The 17728-nt window shown below is 37.3% G+C and overlaps 1 protein-coding gene across 4 annotated transcripts in view; it reads left to right on the top strand.

Annotated features, from left to right (window-relative positions):
• The first annotated feature begins 5244 nt into the window (after positions 1-5244).
• Positions 5245-17728, top strand: part of LOC126753303 (androgen-induced gene 1 protein) — a 28653-nt gene continuing 16169 nt past the window's right edge. Inside the window, exons 1-2 of one of the 4 annotated variants that reach the window (XM_050464644.1) lie at positions 5245-5365; positions 14194-14612. In XM_050464644.1, the coding sequence (XP_050320601.1) occupies positions 14415-14612 (198 nt within the window). In that variant the 5' untranslated portion in view covers positions 5245-5365; positions 14194-14414. Of the gene's footprint in view, positions 5382-5414; positions 5497-5742; positions 5842-14193; positions 14613-17728 lie in introns of those variants that run through there. The other 3 variants (XM_050464642.1, XM_050464646.1, XM_050464645.1) reach the window with 3 other exon arrangements.

Below are 17728 nucleotides of genomic sequence, written 5' to 3'. Positions count from 1 at the left end.
AGGATCATCATTTGCCAGACATTTTTACAAAAAAAATTAAAATTATGTTCACCGAAATTTTTACACAAAAAAATTAAAATTATGTTTACTGAAAAATCCAATTCTCAGTTTTTTTCGCGACATTTTATTTTTCAAATAGTTGTAATCGAAAAAAATCCTTCGTTCAAAACTTTAAGAATTGTATCTCAAAGATCTATGAAAAATTGCATGAAGATCGGCTGTGTAGTTCTCGAGAAATCGTGCCAACCGACTTCAAAAGCACAGTTTCGAGAAAAACGCGTTTAAAGACAGCATACTTAGCCTAGCTAGCCTTGAGCACACTAGCTCTCAAGGCTGTATCTCCGAAACTAATACTCGAATCAACTTGAATTTAGGATAATATTATAGCGGTGTTGAAGAATAGAAGACAATAAAAATTCGATTTTTTGAAACCCGTAAGCCCATGTAACCCTTAAATAAGCTTATGAAAGCTTACATTCGAGAGATATACATAGGTATGTATATATGTGCTAGTTTGATCTGACCCAACAAAAAGTCGATGAAAGCCCAGTCTGGTTATTTTTACAGCACGATGAGATTTCCAAAGCTGCACCTGTTGGCGTTTAATGAGATTATATTACAAATTTATGTTAATTATATATTTAAATATATATATTGCATATTGATTGGGTGGCATAAGTACTCTGATCGGATATAAAATGCTGACACTTTATTTTCAATTCTACATACATACCTTTTACAAAATTATTTCATATTTTTTCACCGCCCTTCCGATAAAGGGCGCTTCCCGATAATAATGACTAAAGCAATGCATATATACTATATACATACAAATGTAGGTATGTACTTATATATGAAAAAAGTAGCAGACTGCAAAGATTACAGATTACAAAAAACTTTAATCTCGGATTTTATTTTTACAATAAAAGAACAGGTTTGGCACGAAGTTTATAACACCCAGAAGGTAATGACAGAGCTCCTAAAAAGTATATATGTATACATTGTGAAAAAAGGTCCCGGAAATTGTAATTTAAGTTCCCCGGGTAAATGATATTTCAAAACAAAAAAAATGTATTTTGCTAAGTTGGTAGGACTGTTCTTAAACTATGGCAAATTTGAGCGCGATCTGTCAACCAGTTTGTTTATAGCAGCTGCTTAAGTCGGTACTCCTTAGTACTGGGTTGCGATTTTCACAATGGAAAATATTGAACAAAGAATTTGTCTCAAATATTGTATTTCCAAACAAATTTTGTGTGCGGAATGGTTGTGAATGTTCGAAAAGGCTTACGGTGATTCAGTTTTATCAGAAACACAAGTCTACGAGTGGTACTAAGCCTTCGAAGACGGTCGAGAGATCGTTGAAGGCATGCCTTTGTTCTGAACGGCCTTGGAACTCTTCAACTGATGAAAATATTAAAAAAGTGAAGGAACTTGAAAACCGTCAGACAAGTGTTAGAGAGATGGCAAGAGAGTTAGAAATAGCTCGCTACTTTGTTCGAATGATTTTGGTGGATTATTTGGGTATGAAACGCGTTCTTGCTCGACTCGTCTCGATAAAGCTGATTTTTTTTTTGAAAAGGATATCGTAAACAGGTCTCTTTTGACATGCTTAATCGTGCGAATTTCGATCCCACACTCATGGGGAGCATTATAACTGCTGATGAGACATGGGTTTATGAGTTTGAGATGCATGCATTTGACATGTCAACAATCATCGGAATGGAGGAAAAAAACGAGCTGAAACCAAAAAAAAAAAAAAAAAACATTTCAAAGCCGTTCAAAAAATAAGGTGATGCTCAGGATTTTTTTGTATATTCGTGGTTTGGTGCATCATGAATTTGTTCCGGAAAGGCAGACGGTAAATAAGGAATTCTTTTTGACAGCATTGAGACGTTTGCGAGGGAACATCCGTCGAAAACGACCGAAACGATCAAAATCAAGTTCATGGATTTTACACAATGATAATGCACTATCCCATAAGGGCACGATTGCGTCCGAATTGAAAGCCAAAAACGCAATGACTACCATCGCTCAACCACCGTAATCACCAGATTTGGCTCCGTGTGATTTTTTCTTGTTCCCTTGAACGATCTGAACGATCAAAATCAAGTTCTTGTATGTAAACTTTTTTATTTGTGAAGGGTATTATACCTTCGGAGCAAGCGAAGTTAACATTTATGCTTTTTGAGTTTTTAATATTGCGTTAATGTTATGGTTTTGCCGTTGTTGTTTATTTTAATTCGCATATTTAAGTAATTCATAACGAAAAACAAGCGGATTCGATGAATTCACTCGTTTATGCGTAAACACACAAAGTATTTGTAAATATAACCGAATGTGTAATAAAGGAAATCGAGAATGGCAGCTGTTGTGAATAATATCCCATCTGTTTTGCCACTTTTATAGCATTTCTGTTTGGCCAAACTATGAGTCCACTTCCATCGGCAATACAGTGGGCACCTTTACAGCGATGAAACGCTAGCTTTAGCGAGCATGCGCACTCCTTTAGCACGCAAACGGTTCGCCGACGGCCATGGAAGAGTAAAGAATCTACTCGGCTCCTACTTAAGGCCTTTGCATGTAGTTTCCTTCTTCGTTCGTCGGCGCCCGGATAGTTGAATATTAACACAACATTCACCCACCTGTTTTCTCCGATTGCCCATTGCAATCTCACATTATTCAAAACAACAACAATTCGTATTTGAGAACGATTGGTTTCACTCCAGTACTGGTGCTTTAGTAATTGCAGGAGGAGAAATTCCGTAAAGTGCAGAAAATATTCTGGTGAGTAGCGCAAATGTAGAGATACAGTGTGTTTAAGAGGAAAAGTAATAGTCAAAAATAATTTAAAAAAAATATACAAACTTATAGTAATAGATCCGGCCATACACTAAACTATGCATTATAGTGAAAATATCATTTACGGAGAAAGGCAGTATAAGAATCCAAGGGATTGTACTTGAGGTTTGATTTTGAGGAATATTGATACAAATATTTTTTTATGAATTGGTTTTACTATTGAAATAATTGAGATGTAGGCGATCCTATCTTTTAAGTGGGATCAAACTGAACACTGTTGGCTAAATTTTACTCAAATCGGTTCTGTTCTTTAGGAGTTTACCCCGGAGAAGACGTGACACTACTAACTAAAAGCGTAAAAAACCGTATAAAACCAGGATTAGGTGTATATGACTAATCCACTTCTTCTTCTTTACTGGCGTAGATACCGCTTACGCGATTATAGCCGAGTTAACAACAGCGCGCCAGTCGTTTCTTCTTTTCGCTACGTGGCGCCAATTGTATATTCCAAGCGAGGCCAGATCCTTCTCCACCTGGTCCTTCCAACGGAGTGGAGGTCTTCCTCTTCCTCTGCTTCTCCCAGCGGGTACTGTCGAATACTTTCAGAGCTGGATTATTTTCGTCCATTCGGACAACATGACCTAGCCGGCGTAACTCTTAATTCGCTGAACTATGTATGTTAACGTCGTCGTATAACAGCTCATCGTTCCATATGCGATAACCGTGGCCAACGCGTAAAGGGATCTTTAGAGCTTTTCTCTCGAAAACTCGCAACGTCGACTCATCGGTTGTTGTCATCGTCCAAGTTTCTGCACCATGTAACAGGACGGGAATTATGAGTGACTTATACCAATGAACAGAACAACAAGCCTCGGATGAGAGACCCCCTTTTGACTAATCCACTACAATTCAAAAAATCGAGAAATAATGATTTACTGTCTGAAAAAATAACCGATTAATTGATGGCTGCATCTCGAAGCGAATTCGAATTTATTTTTACTCACTTCTCAGTTGAAAACTTTTATTGAGTCATGAGTCCAATTAGAAATCAAATAATTAGATAATGAGCAATACGTTGGGAATGATGTCATAGCTTTATCAGATGCAAACCAAATACTTTCTTTATAAGTTTAGAGTTCATTATGCATGAAGCTAATTCTATCGTTATATAGAATATAGTTTTAATATATTCACAAAAACAACATATAGAAAGTTGATAAGTCAGAGATAAAATCTATGAATGTACAGAGTGTACCAATAGAGATGACGCGGTTTTGATAGCTCGTATTGGTCATGTTTTACGGATTACGGGTTTGTTTAAAATTTTGTCTGTGTGTTCAGTAAGGTTTGCCATTTCATCATGTTACATTTCATTTTGGAACAACGTTTGGAAATTGTCCAAGGTTATTGCACAAATTCACTTCCTTCGTTCATTTTCTCAGACGATGCTCAGTTCTGGCTTAATGGCTTCGTCAACAAACAAAATTGTCGCTATTGAGCTGTGTCAAATCCTCCTGTGGTTCAAGAAACGCAATTGCATTTTTTCTTTCAAAATGAGGCAGAAAATCCATACCATCAATAGCGAGCGTTATAAGACGATGTTGGCCGACTTTTTTTTCGGAATTTGCTGAAATCGACGCGGAAGATCTATGCTTCCAACAAGATGGTGGTGTTTCATGTCCAAACATAGACAAATTGCGTGCCAAGTTCGGCGGCTTGTTAGTTTCGTGAAATGACCGAGTCAAATGGTCGCAAAGATTATGCGATTTATCACCTCTGGATTATTTTCACTTAGAGTATGTTACATCAGAGGCTTACGCCAATCAATCAGCAACGTTCGAGAAGCTCGAAGACAAGTTTCAACTACCGAAATTCTAGCCAAAATTCTGCACAGGGTCATTGAAAATTGGCGTGTTAAAAATTTCGTAGCAAACTTAATATACCCTGTTCAGGGTCTAATAATATATTTTGGTTTTTTCAATATAAACCTTTCTGGAACACCGAAGATGTGTTATTAAAATTTTCATAAGTGCTAAATAGAGCAACAATTTCGATCGACCCGTTAGCGATCAATGAAATTATAAGCCCTCGACCTTTGAAGGAATTGCGTATATTCTTATCTTTTAACTTGATTTACTTATAATGCCAAACAAAAATTTTGCAAGTTCATGTAAATTATCGCAACACTTAACTGTTGTACCATAAATCGCCTTTTCACGCTGAGGCGATCCACTGTACCGGAATAACGACAACAAATATTAAAACAGCTCAAAATTCACTCATCCTCGTTGACGATGAAAACATCGACTTGACTTCGGTTGGTTTTGACCAGAACACACGCTGCATGATACGCTGGCGCTCGCCTCCACAAAGCCATATTCGTGCATGAGCACATCTGCAAGTGCCCTGAATTATTCAAGCTTCGTTGTGCGCCATCGCTTTAGTTGTCAGTTGATTGCCAGTAGTAGAATCGTGTGGATGTATCAGTTGAGCGCGCGCCAACGAAACGTTATTGAGCAACAGTAAACAGTAAATCTGTGTTTTCTTTCAAAACAAAAACAAAAAAGTAAGCAGCAGAGAACGTGAGTTTGGTACACCGATGTCGGTTAAATCGCGACGCGACGCGACGCAATAATAGTCAAGAAGAGGAGCAATCCAAAAGATAGTTCACCTTGTGACCCTAAATTTATCATACGAGTATACATAAATAAATACATACATACATAAGTAGGGAAGCCATTCGAAGTAAATCGCTGACGACCAACCTAAGCGCATACGCTGTTAATGAAAACCTAAATAATGCATTAGCTGTTGGTGCGGCGTGGTGGTGCGGTTTATTGCGGTTGGTGTGAATCTTGTCGCGGTGTCACCGGCTAAGGTGTGCTGCAACGCTTTGTGTCGCGTTTGGTTTCATGGGTGTGTGCTGGCATGAATAGCTGTGTTTTCGGTCGTGCTTGTTTGCTTAGCCTCCAGGAGCTGTGCCACTATGTCTTGTGGTGTTTTTTGTGGTTTTGCCTCTGACGCACACTACTCGCGGCGGAGGTGAGGCCAGGACATGACTGACACATCAACTGTGTAGGTTTTTTGTTTGTCGAAAATGTTTTGATTTGGTCTATTATAATTTTTTTTGTGTGTACAAATATCGATTTTGTGTGACATATAAAATAAACTTTGTTGTGTGACAGTGATTCCAATCGTTTCTGTTTAGTTTTTGTTGTACGTTAGTGTGAAAAAGTGTTGGTGAAGTAAAACAGCTGAAAGATACTTATATATTATACGTGCTATAGACTTATGCATGCGTAATTATATTCTAGTTCAAAGTGTTGCCTGTTAGTGCGTATATAACCCATTCGTAAAAATTTGAAAGCCTTATTAGCAGTTAACGGGAAAAAATTTCATATAAATCTTAATTGCTTTACTTCTTATAATTAAAATACAAGTGATATTTACGATTTTAAAATTTATCAAATTCTGATTGACCTTATAAAGTATACATGGTGACAAAAATGTACCCGAATATTTGTCGTCTTCAAAGTAATCCCCAGCAGATGTAATATACTTATGCCAACGAATTTTCCAGTCCTCGAAACACTTTCATAAGCACTTTTTGGGATGATCTTCAGTTTCGGCAGCGAATTTTGTTTTGTTTCTTCGATCGACTGAAAACGGGTTTCACGGAGCGGCAATTCCAGTTTGGGGAATGAGAAAAAGTTATAGGGAGCCAAATCCAGTGAATACGGTGGTTGGTCGATGATATCCATGCCGTTTTTGGCTTTAAATTCAGTCAGAATCGTGGATCGATGCGATGGTGCATTATCATAGTGTAAAATCCTTGAATTGTTCTTCCAAAATTCCGGTCATTTTCGACGAATGTTCTCACACAAACGCCTCAACATTAGCAAATAGAACTCCTTATTGACGGTCTGCCTCTCAGGAACAAATTCATGATACATCAAGTGAACTGTTTACGGTACTATTTTTGAAAAAAACTCAGCTCTATCGGTACGAGTCGAGCAAGAACGCGTTTCATACTCAAAATATCCATCAAAATCATTCGAACGGACTCGCAAGAAATGTGGAGCTCTCTTGCCAACTCTCTAACACTTGCCTGACGATCACTTTTTTTAATATTTTCATCAGTTGAAGAGTTCGAAAGTCGTCCAGAATGAGGCATGTATTCAACGATCTCTCGACAGTCTTTGAAGGCTTTGTACCACTCGTAATCTTGTGTTTTTGATAAAACTGAATCAACGTTTCTGCACTCGACATTTGGTTATAAATACAAAATTTGAGACAAATTCTTTGTTGTATACTTTCATAGATTGTAAAAATCGCAACACACTACTGGTTGACATATCGCGCTTATATTTGGCATAGTAATTAAGAACAGTCCTAGTCATTTACCCAGAGAAGTTAAATTACAGTTTCCGGGTACTCTTTTGTCACAGTATTTACATTAGTTATAAATTTACATTACGTATAACATTTAAGACCCTGTGAAGGTTATCGCCTGTATGTAAGTCTGTTCAAGCAACTTCTTTAAAGACTATTAAAGATTTTAGGTTTACTGTTTTATGCAGATATAGAGTCTTATCTAAGATTAGCTAAAGTGCAGCTTCGATTTCATAACAGTTTTCAGGTTGTCCAACATTTTATGACATCTTGTAGTTGATGACGCCTTGAACAGCAAATTTTGGGAACCGTTTCCTTCATTTTTTAACTTAAACACCCTACCATATAGGGTATATCCTAAAACACATGCATACCTTATCATCTAATTGCACTTATTTTGCAATATTTTCTAGTAACTTTGATGTTAGTAAAGCTGACTTCCGTATATGTAGAATCTTATCTACTCACAACCGCTCTCTCTCTCTCTCCATACTCGTATTTTTTGAAATGTCTTTATTGCATTTTCATTTTGTGTAATTTTGCCATTCATGACTCACACTTCAATGACATACGTACGCACTTTCATCCCGAAAACTGTTCACCACACAGCGCCGACCGCCGCTTCGTTCCGCTTAACTGACGCCGGTCACATTACAAAATTCCAATATGCAAACTGCAACAATGTTCAAATTATTGCTGGAGCCGTCTGTCGCCCCACCCATTATTGCCGCTTCTGATCTGCTAGCGACAGCATTTTCCTCTATCGCATGATTCCCACTCCCATTGTAGCTTCAATTCCGCTCACCCGCTCTGTTTTCTTGACACACTCGAATAATTTTGTTTGCAATCAGCTGCAGTAGGAATCTTAGCTTCACTTGGATTTGTTTGTGGTGCGTTCGATTATTGATATTTCTCTTTTGAATGCATATTGCCGCAAACGTTTAAGTGTGTCACAACGTTGACGGTGACAAATATAATAATGCACAGCTGCAAACCGCATTGGATCGATTGTTTTCATGAACTTGATATAACTAAGTATGTAAGTTTGGAAGAAAGCTGTCATGGCTAAGTGCTTCGAATCTATTAAACTTACTAATGTCTACAGAAAAGTATTCTTCCAAAGGTTTGTAACCCTCTAATCGCTTCCCCTTTCGTACTGAATAAATCTAAGCTTCTGAGGTATTAAAAAGTGGGTTATAATTTAAACTTTGGCATTTGAGTTGTTAAGCTACAATATAAAGGACTGTTCAATAAGTCAGTCACCGGAAATAAATTCATGTACAATCATGTACCAAATCGCTGGAGCCATTGAATTTTCAAAATATCTCCACCGTGTGTATTTCTCATATTTTATGATTTCCTTTGAATTCAATTGCATGTTAGGGGTAATTAAGATTTATTCTTTAAAATTTGTCAACCCTCTATAGACTTGGCTCTTCACGCTTTGGTTTAATTTAAAATTAATAGTGTATTCGGTATTGAATTGTGTTACCAGGTACTTTAGATTAGTATTTGGTACTTCTTTTGGCACTCTTGAAAGGTCAAAATTTCCGTCAGTATTTCTGTAACGAGAAATGGCTCATAAAATCCCTTACTAGTTCGGGGGCGGTTTAACCTGAATTTGATGGATAACTTCAAAACGCGCACCGTAATTGGGTGGGTATGTCACTCTCAACATTTAATTTTTTTCCTTTAAATGAGATTACCAAAAATTGCTCTAGAAATTAATTATAAATTCCAATGCCGACATTCCTAATGCATGTAGTAATATTTGGTACTTAGGTTAGGTTAGATTACGAGGGATCTCATTTGGGCAGCTTAGAACGCCGGTAGGTTGTGCTCCCTGAAGTTCTTATATGTATATCTGATCATAAGACTGATGTATGTAGATCGATGAAACACTTTGAGCCTGCCAGATATTTGTTGAGACGGCTTATGTCAGTTTCGGATATGTCTGCTGGTTCGCCGAAGGTAGGTTAGGTTAGGTTAGGTTAAAAGGTTGATTCTAAGAAGGATCTCACTTGGGCAGGTTAGAACGCCGGTTTATTGTGGTACCTACAAACTTCTAAATATTAGAACATAAGACCCTTACAAATTGACAAAGCCTTTTAAGTCGGCCCCAAATTTGTTGAGACGACTAATGTCAGTTAGCCATGTCTGGCTATGTCTCCTGGTTCGCCGAAGATAAGACTGCCGAGATGTTTGAATCTCAGTCTTACAAAGGCTGGACAATGGAATAGAAAGTGACTGTATGTGTTCACCATCCTCCATACAACTTTGACAACTTGCGTCCGAAAAAATTTTTGCCTTACTACATGAATGCCTTTTGAACATTGTCCAGTTAGAACTCCCACGATTGTGACAAGCTGAAGCTAAGGATATTTGGTACTTGCTTATGAAAAATCTTGACAAGCAGTGTGTCTGTAATTTTTGTTCTCTTAATAGCTCAAATACAAGTACAATAAGTACAATAATGACTGCCTTGAAACAACGTAATAATTGCACCAAAGCGCGCTTGTTAAAAAGGTCACGGTACTTGCACGTGGTTAGCTTCTAGGTTATTTTTTGTACGTATTAACATGAACCATCGATTTGCGTTAAGAAATCTTTGAACGATAAGAAATTGAAAATGGAAGAGACCAATAATCCCTTTGAAGGTACCACGTGACACTTGACCCAGTCATATTATATAGCATGTTACAATGTAGAAGGTAGATAATTTTAGTTGGTTGTTGCTGTTATTTTTATACGTATATAGTCTTCAATAAGGTAACCGTACACACCTTATTACAAATATATAAATATATGGGATCGTTAAAACTATTTTTCCTAATAACTGGCACTTTCGAGCTTGCTAAGACGGTTTATACAATCCCAGCCACTTCACCATTTTCGCCAAAGGTTTGTCTACCAAGATATTTCAGTTGCAGTCTGACAAAAGCCGTGCAATTGGAGTGAAAATCTCAAGATCATTCCACCTTTTCTACCTCCACACAGCTGTGAATGACAAGATGATTCCACCTCGCTTCCCTCCATACAGCTTTGGCAAAGAGCTTCCGACAAAATATTTGGTCGCATCGTCTGCACTTATGGGACGGTGTCCAGTGAGAACACCTACAATGCATGTTGTTCGCAGGACATGTTGTTGTTGTAGCGGCAGAATTCTGCCCAGTTGACTGTCCTTGGCTGGTTGGCTGGATAAAAATCCAGGTACGTTCCGGTTACGGAAATCCGACTGCCGCAGGATCTCTTACGGTTCGCTTTGGGTCAGAAGGATCTCGCAGCCGTATTAGTTCCGGTTGTTGGCCAGTGCCAGTCAAGTTCATTGGAGCTCCATAGGTCCCATAAGAACATCGGAATACCGACTCGTGGCCAATCGGATGAAATTGGGGTAAGGGTGCACTCCCCGGTAAGCTCATCGGCTTTAAAGTTTCTTATGGCATATTAAAAAAACATTTTTTTTTACTTCCTCATTAATTAAGCCAATGTTTATACCATTATCTTGATTTGTTTACATTCAATTTCAAGTTGCTTTGTTTATTAACAGAGAACTCATACTTCAGTTACTTAGTCCATTCTGTGAAGTGATTTCTTGAGCTAAAATGTTTAGCAAGTTTCTGCAATTCCAATTTCGCATTAATTAAGTCCGTGTGTGTGCAGTTTTTGAAATCTGATCTCTATTTGCTCAAAAATCTTTTTATTCCACTTTCGCATTGATTAAGTCCATGTGACTACTTGTTTAAACGGTTATCTTGATTGGCATGTATCAAATTGCTTTTTTGATAATCAGGGAACTCAAAATATACTTTTTGGTGGAATCTGAAGCAATATGCTTCATTAATCTACATATTCATTTACTGAAATACATATGTACATCAATAATACATACGTACATATGAAAAGGCACGCGCAAATTATCTCTGCATTGTTTATCAAGAAGTGTTTGCACTTTAATATAAGTTGAGACCATATGGAAATGATTATATGTATACACATACATACATATGTCACTAAAGGTGACTAACATCGACTGAAAGTTAGTTAAGTTAGAAAACTTTATTTGTGATACATATGTTTACATATACAGACTAAACATTTATGTTACCACCCACAAATGGATAGTATATGTATGTACATGTATAAGTATGTACCTAATCACATATGGAAGCACAAGAACTTGATTTGGATAGGTCAGTTTGTATGGAAGCTACTCGTAGTACTCTATATTGGTTGTCTTTTATAGGGTCTCTGACGTTTACTTCTGGTTATATGAAACCTTGTGGCATACATAACAATATCCAAGATATAAAAATTGAGGTTAAGTTTAAAAGGCTATAACAATATTAAATAAATCTACAATCAGAGTTTTATTTGTAAATAAGCAATCACATTTCTTTAAAAATACAAATCACTTTTCCCATTTGTATAATCATTTTGTCTCGGCGCAAGCATAGCGCATATGAAAGTGAATTTCAAGCGGACATTTATCGCGTCATTGACCTATTAAATGCGATCAGAGTTTATTTTCGTTTCGGATCTGCTATGGCAAGCTGTCATAATTGTCCAAACATACGCGTTTACAATAAATGCACAGCATACGCATATAAATATTTACATACATATATTTATGTAGATATCCATTGTATCCACATATGGTATATAATCATTGTTCAACAACAGAAATGTTCCAATTCGCGCCTGCAACTACCACCACATTATTAAACGTAATGTGTTGCAGAAAAAAACGTAAACTTCGATTACATTGAAGCTATAATACCCCTCACAAATACAAAAGGTTCCATACAAGAACTTGATTCTTGATCGATCAGTTTGTATGCCAACTATATGTTATAGTAGTTCGATCTAGAAAATTTCTTCAGAGATTGTACCGCTGCCTGGTGTAATAATTCGTTCTAAGTTTCGTGAGGATATCGTGCCAAATAAAAAGGCTTTCCACATAAAAACTGGATTTTGATCATTCAGTTGGTGTGGTAGCTGTAGTCTATAGTGATCTGGTCTAAAATAATTTTTCGAAAATTGTAGCGTTGTCTTAGATAACAAGTCATGCCAAATTTCGTGAAGATATCTCGAAAAGTAAGATCTCCATACAAGAACATGATATTTTTCGCTTAGTGTGCATGACAGATATGCTATAGTGGTCCGATATCGGCGGTTCCGCAAACAACCAGCTCCTTTTGGAGAAAAGTACTTGTGCAAAACTTCAGATCGATACCTCAAAAACTACGTATACATACAGATCGACGGGCATGTCTAAGTCGACTCAGTTCGTTGCTGTTGTAGTTGAAACGGTTACCTAGTCCCCATTAAGGTGGTAAAGATTGGATAAGTTGTCATCGTGGTCAACCGCGGTAAGCCCAGGAAACGTGATGTTTCGACGGGATCGGACCTCATCACATAGGTAGAAGGGTGTCAGATGTGTAGGGTTAGCAGAGCATGCAAAGAGTTAAGTGTCATGCGGGGACTCGTTGCACGCTGGACATACTTATGTTTGATATGTAAGGGTCGATTCTGGATAAGTAGGAGTTTAACCTGCTACAATATCCAGATCGAAGCTGCGCTAGGGTCACTCTCGATTCTCGCTTGAACTCGAGCACTTCTTCTGCAATGGGTGACTCCAAGTTCGCCATTTACTGTGGGGGAGTCGGTGAAGGTGTTTATCACTCCACTGTGAATGGCGGTCAGTGCATGCCTGAAGTTTGTTGCGTTCGAAGTCTGTCGCTTTTTGTTTGTTTTATGTCGTCGACGTAGTTGAGGAAGAACCTCTTGATGCTCCTAAGAGGCGGTTCCGCTACAAGCAGGTGACAGGGATGATTCACCCCAGCTGAAACTGCTTGGAGAGTAGTTCATTGTACTTCTTAACTGGAATCATATGGGCCTCAATGTGCAGGTGTACAATGGGAAACAAGAGGTATCGTTTTGTAGTCCGGAGTTCGGTATTGTGACATGTCCAGACGGCAGACTTTCGGAAATCGACTCAGTTCGTCATGTTGATCAATTGTATATATACTTTATAGGGTATCAGACGTTTCTTTCTGGCTTTTACAAACTTAATATGTATATCCTGTTCTGGGTATAATTCAAACTGATTTGAAACGAAATCTTGTAACCTTCGCCATAATATTAATTCAATTGAATCCTAAATGTAGGCAACATATTATGTTATATATATCGTCACCTGAAACGCAAAATAACGTAACAACATTTTCGGAAATTTACAGTTGCATGAATGAAACATGAAATAAAATGGAACATGAGTGAAACAAAATTTTAATATTGGTTAAAACTGGTTTGTATCTGACCGCAGAACCTGAAAATGTTGAACATATCGCTCATTTGCTGCAAGACCGGCATAAGTCAAAAAAATCGATTTGCCAGAAAACGCGTTAAAAGTTTTCAACTGACTCCAACCTTACACGGAAGACATAAATGGTTTATTCTCTTCTCAAGCGGAGCATATAAGAGGTATTCATATGAATTTTTCACTCAACATGAAGTATGATATAACGAACAATTCTGCATCCTTAACTCAAAAATCACGTTTTTTGAGTTATGACGACGTTGCAGCAAATGAGCGATATGTAATATTATGTATGTAATTTGAAGTAGTGAAGCGTAATCAATTAGACACTCAATTTCGAATATTTTGATGTTACGGTATTTTGCATTTCAGGTGACGATATATTGAAAACAGTTTTAATAATATTATTTTCACAAAAAATTAAGTAGTACATAAGTCACAGTAAGATAAATAAGGTCACATACACGCGTACATATATTCAGTGTAAAGGTAATAAAAACCATTGAGGAGCTGAATTATTGTTGTACTTGGAAAAAGCAAAATATAAATGTCTTTGATGTGGTCGAGAATGCATTTTCGTATCTTAATTTTTTGTACGCTTCCATTGTGATATGAAAGCACGCAGCATGTATGTGTGTGAGTGTGAGGATAAGCTCTATAAAAACGCCTGAAATTCTTTACAGATTTCAAATTAACTGCGAACGTGCGCGCATGAACAGGAATACTATTAAAAATTAAAATATTTTGAAAACCAAAAAGAAAGACATACGAAAACGCTTAGCTACCTGCATTGTTGTGATATAACGGTTGTTACTCGACGAAGTGGCTGTGCAGAACTCAAGTGCTTGTGCATCTTTGCTATTATCGCTTGAAATATAGAAAACCCGCAATAGTCGTTGACAAAATGACGAAGGTTGAACTTTACAAATCGCGTGTGTTCGTCACCATAATACATCTGTTTGCTCTCGGTCAATTTGCGTATGGCCTCTTCTACAATAAATTTGAGATACAGCGCAGCGCAAAGCTGGCAACGTCGCCAAGCCGGCGTTTAGTGCCCGAAGATTTTGGACAGAAAGTGAAGTTTTTCACTTATTGGAGTTTGGTAAGTTTTAATGAATTGGAATTTTTTTATTACAACAAACATATATGTATGTATATATATACTTTTTTGTCTATACTTGTGAATTCAACGGCTACCTTTCACCTACTTTCATGTACGTATAAGCAACAGCCTTTAAGCAGGAATTGGCTACAATTGTTGGTATTTTGTACGTGTTAGCTGAGTGCGTGTGTGTGTTGATTTTCACAGACTGGTTTTGGTTAATGCGTCCTTTACAGGACCTTCAAGCAGGCGTATGCGCATTAACAACTTTCATTTACTCTCGCTTATGCTCATAAGCGACACACACAGGTGCAAACGTACAGACTAACTATACTAGAAGTTCCACATTTCGACCTCATTTTCGTAAACAATGCGGATATGTGCAACAGTTAGATATTTTTCAACCCAAAATGTGTGAATACAGAATATACAGTATAAGTATGTGTTAATATTGAGTGCTTGTTGTGTACGAGTATCTGTTTAAGGAATGCGCCATACAACCATCTCCTCATTTTAAAACTGGGAAACTATGTTTCATATACAGAATTGTTGCTGTATTTACCGTATTTAATAATTATTTGAATGATCGGAAATCGTTTAAAGAGTTATTTTTTTATAAAAAACAAAATTCAGATCTAATTAATTCGGTTAGAAAGATTTTAGTTCTGGTTGAATGAGTATCAGATAATTGAGGGACTTAAATCATAACGAGATGTAGAAATTTAAATTAAATAATGTTATAACAAATACATAATTTTCAGTAGGGAATATCCAGTCGATTTCCTAAAAAATTTATAATATTATATTTTCGAATACTAAAGTTCCTCTGATTATGTCCCTCAATAAAGTTACTTATACGACATGTCACCCAATTGGAGTACAAATATTAACTTGTTTCACAGCTTTCTACAACTTTTGACGTGGCTTAACTATGCAACAGTGCAGCGATGCACTTAATTAAATTTTTAGCGCTAGTTTTTTTTTTGATTTTTCGATGGTATGGTGATTTCAATCGAACTCAAAAATCACTCCAAAACGAATTTGCTGAATGTCCTCAAGAAACAGTTGTTGTTCTGGAATCTAAATATTACGCGAACATTTGACTGTAAAAAGAAACAATTTGTCATGTCGATTGGTGGAGAGAACAATAAAGTTCTGAGTGGTGCACAACCAGCTGTTTCTAGTTATCTTTAGAAATCAGAAAAACCAACCGTCACGGATCACACCACGGCAGTGCGAGTTCTCACATCTGAACTAACAGAAATAGCTGTAGGATTGAGGACTTGAAACATCGATTTATAGTCTTGACTTGGCATCAAATGACTTCTTTTTACTCCCGTACGAAAAAGATAAACTAACTTTTTCAACACCTGTAGTGGCGGCTGTTGCGTTCAGAACGCATATTTGGGAGATACCACAATCAGAGTGGCAAAATTGATGCGACAATTGGTTCAAACGCATATAAAAGTGTAGAGATCTAAATGTGGAATATTTTTAAAAACAGTAAAGCGATTTCGACGATATTTGTTTTTTAATCATCTTTTTTACTAGCGTAGACACCGCTTACGCGATTATAGTCGAGTGGACAGCTGCGCGTCAGTCGTTTCTTCCTTTTGTAAGGTGGCGCCAATTGGAGCTTCCAAGCGAAGCCAGATCCTTCTCCACCTGGTCTTTCCAAAGGAGTGGAGGTCTTCCTCTTGCTCTGAACTGGAGTGTTTTCGTCCATTCGGACAACATGACCTAGCCAGCGTAGCCGGTGTCATTCAATTCGCTGAACTTTGTCAATGCCGTCGTTTATCTCATACAGCTCATCGTTCCATCGACAGCGGAATTCGCCGTTGTCAATACGCAAAGGACCATACATTTTCCGCAGAACCTTTCTCTCGAAAACTCGTAACGTCGACTCATCAGATGTTGTCATAGTCGATATAGCAGGACGGGGATGATGAGTGACTTTTAAAGTTTAGTCTTTGTCAAGAGAGGACTTTCCTTCTCAATTGCCTACTCAGTCCAAAGTAGCACCTGTTGACAAAAGATATTCTGCGTTGGAGGCTGACATTATTGATGGTGCTCAACTGAAAAAGAGATTTTGCGGAGAGTGGTTTTTCATTACTTTAATATAAAGAAAACCTCAACATAAAGTAAGTAGTTTTTGCGGAGAGTTGTTTTTCATTACTTTAATATAAAGAAAACCTCAACAGAAGTAAGTGACTTGGAATTTCAGCTTTTAGTTTTAGAAGACGATGTATCTCCTGGACGGCCAGAGAAATGTGAAAGTGGAAAACTGGAAGCATTACTTTAAGATTGTTGACAAACGCAAGAAAAGCTCGCAGAATCAAGATGTTTAAAAGCAGCAGGATACATTAAAAAGCAAGGAAATGGAGTGTAATCTAAATTGAAGCCAAGAGACTTTAGTATTGAGCTGTTTAATCGAAGAGACTGAAATTCATTTCGTTGTCTTCCTCGGACTCTGACTTCTCCTTTTTGGCTTCTTCTTTCTTTTCGGCAGAAGCGCCAGTACCAAAAGCTGGAGCAGAGGCAGCAACAGCAACAAACTTGCTGATACCCCTTGATGTTGGCAGCTTCCTTGGAAATCCATTCTGATGGTGAAAAATATATCCTATATGTACAAACCTAAACGCAAAAAGCATATGTGAAACCCGGCCAACCGATCAAATCACCGTCACAACTGAATATGCATGATGACAAGATAACGCTCTGTATTTGGTGGGATCGGAATGGCGTGCTCTATTATGAGATTTTAAAACAAGATGAAACAATTAGTGGGGAACAACAACTCTTCAAAATGAATTTACTACTACACACGAGGCAATAATTTTCCTTCATGACAACAATCAAGTATAGAATTCAGCAAATAATACTCTAAGAAGCTATTGTCTGTTACGCAGAGCTAGAGCCAATTGGGAAGGTTGCTGTTTGTTTTTGTTCTTATGGATTTTATTTTACTCGTATTCACTTGCAATTTCAATTATTCTGAAATAAAAAAAATATATTTTCAACAGCGGAAAATTTGTAAAATTATGATTTCCAGCATCATTATTCTCACCATGATAGATTATTTGTGTAAAGAAAGCATAAACTTCTTCTTCGAACCA

The sequence above is a fragment of the Bactrocera neohumeralis genome, chromosome 3 (genome assembly GCF_024586455.1).
Source record: "Bactrocera neohumeralis isolate Rockhampton chromosome 3, APGP_CSIRO_Bneo_wtdbg2-racon-allhic-juicebox.fasta_v2, whole genome shotgun sequence".
NCBI classification, from domain to species: domain Eukaryota; kingdom Metazoa; phylum Arthropoda; class Insecta; order Diptera; family Tephritidae; genus Bactrocera; species Bactrocera neohumeralis.
This window is presented reverse-complemented; position numbering and strand designations above follow the sequence as displayed.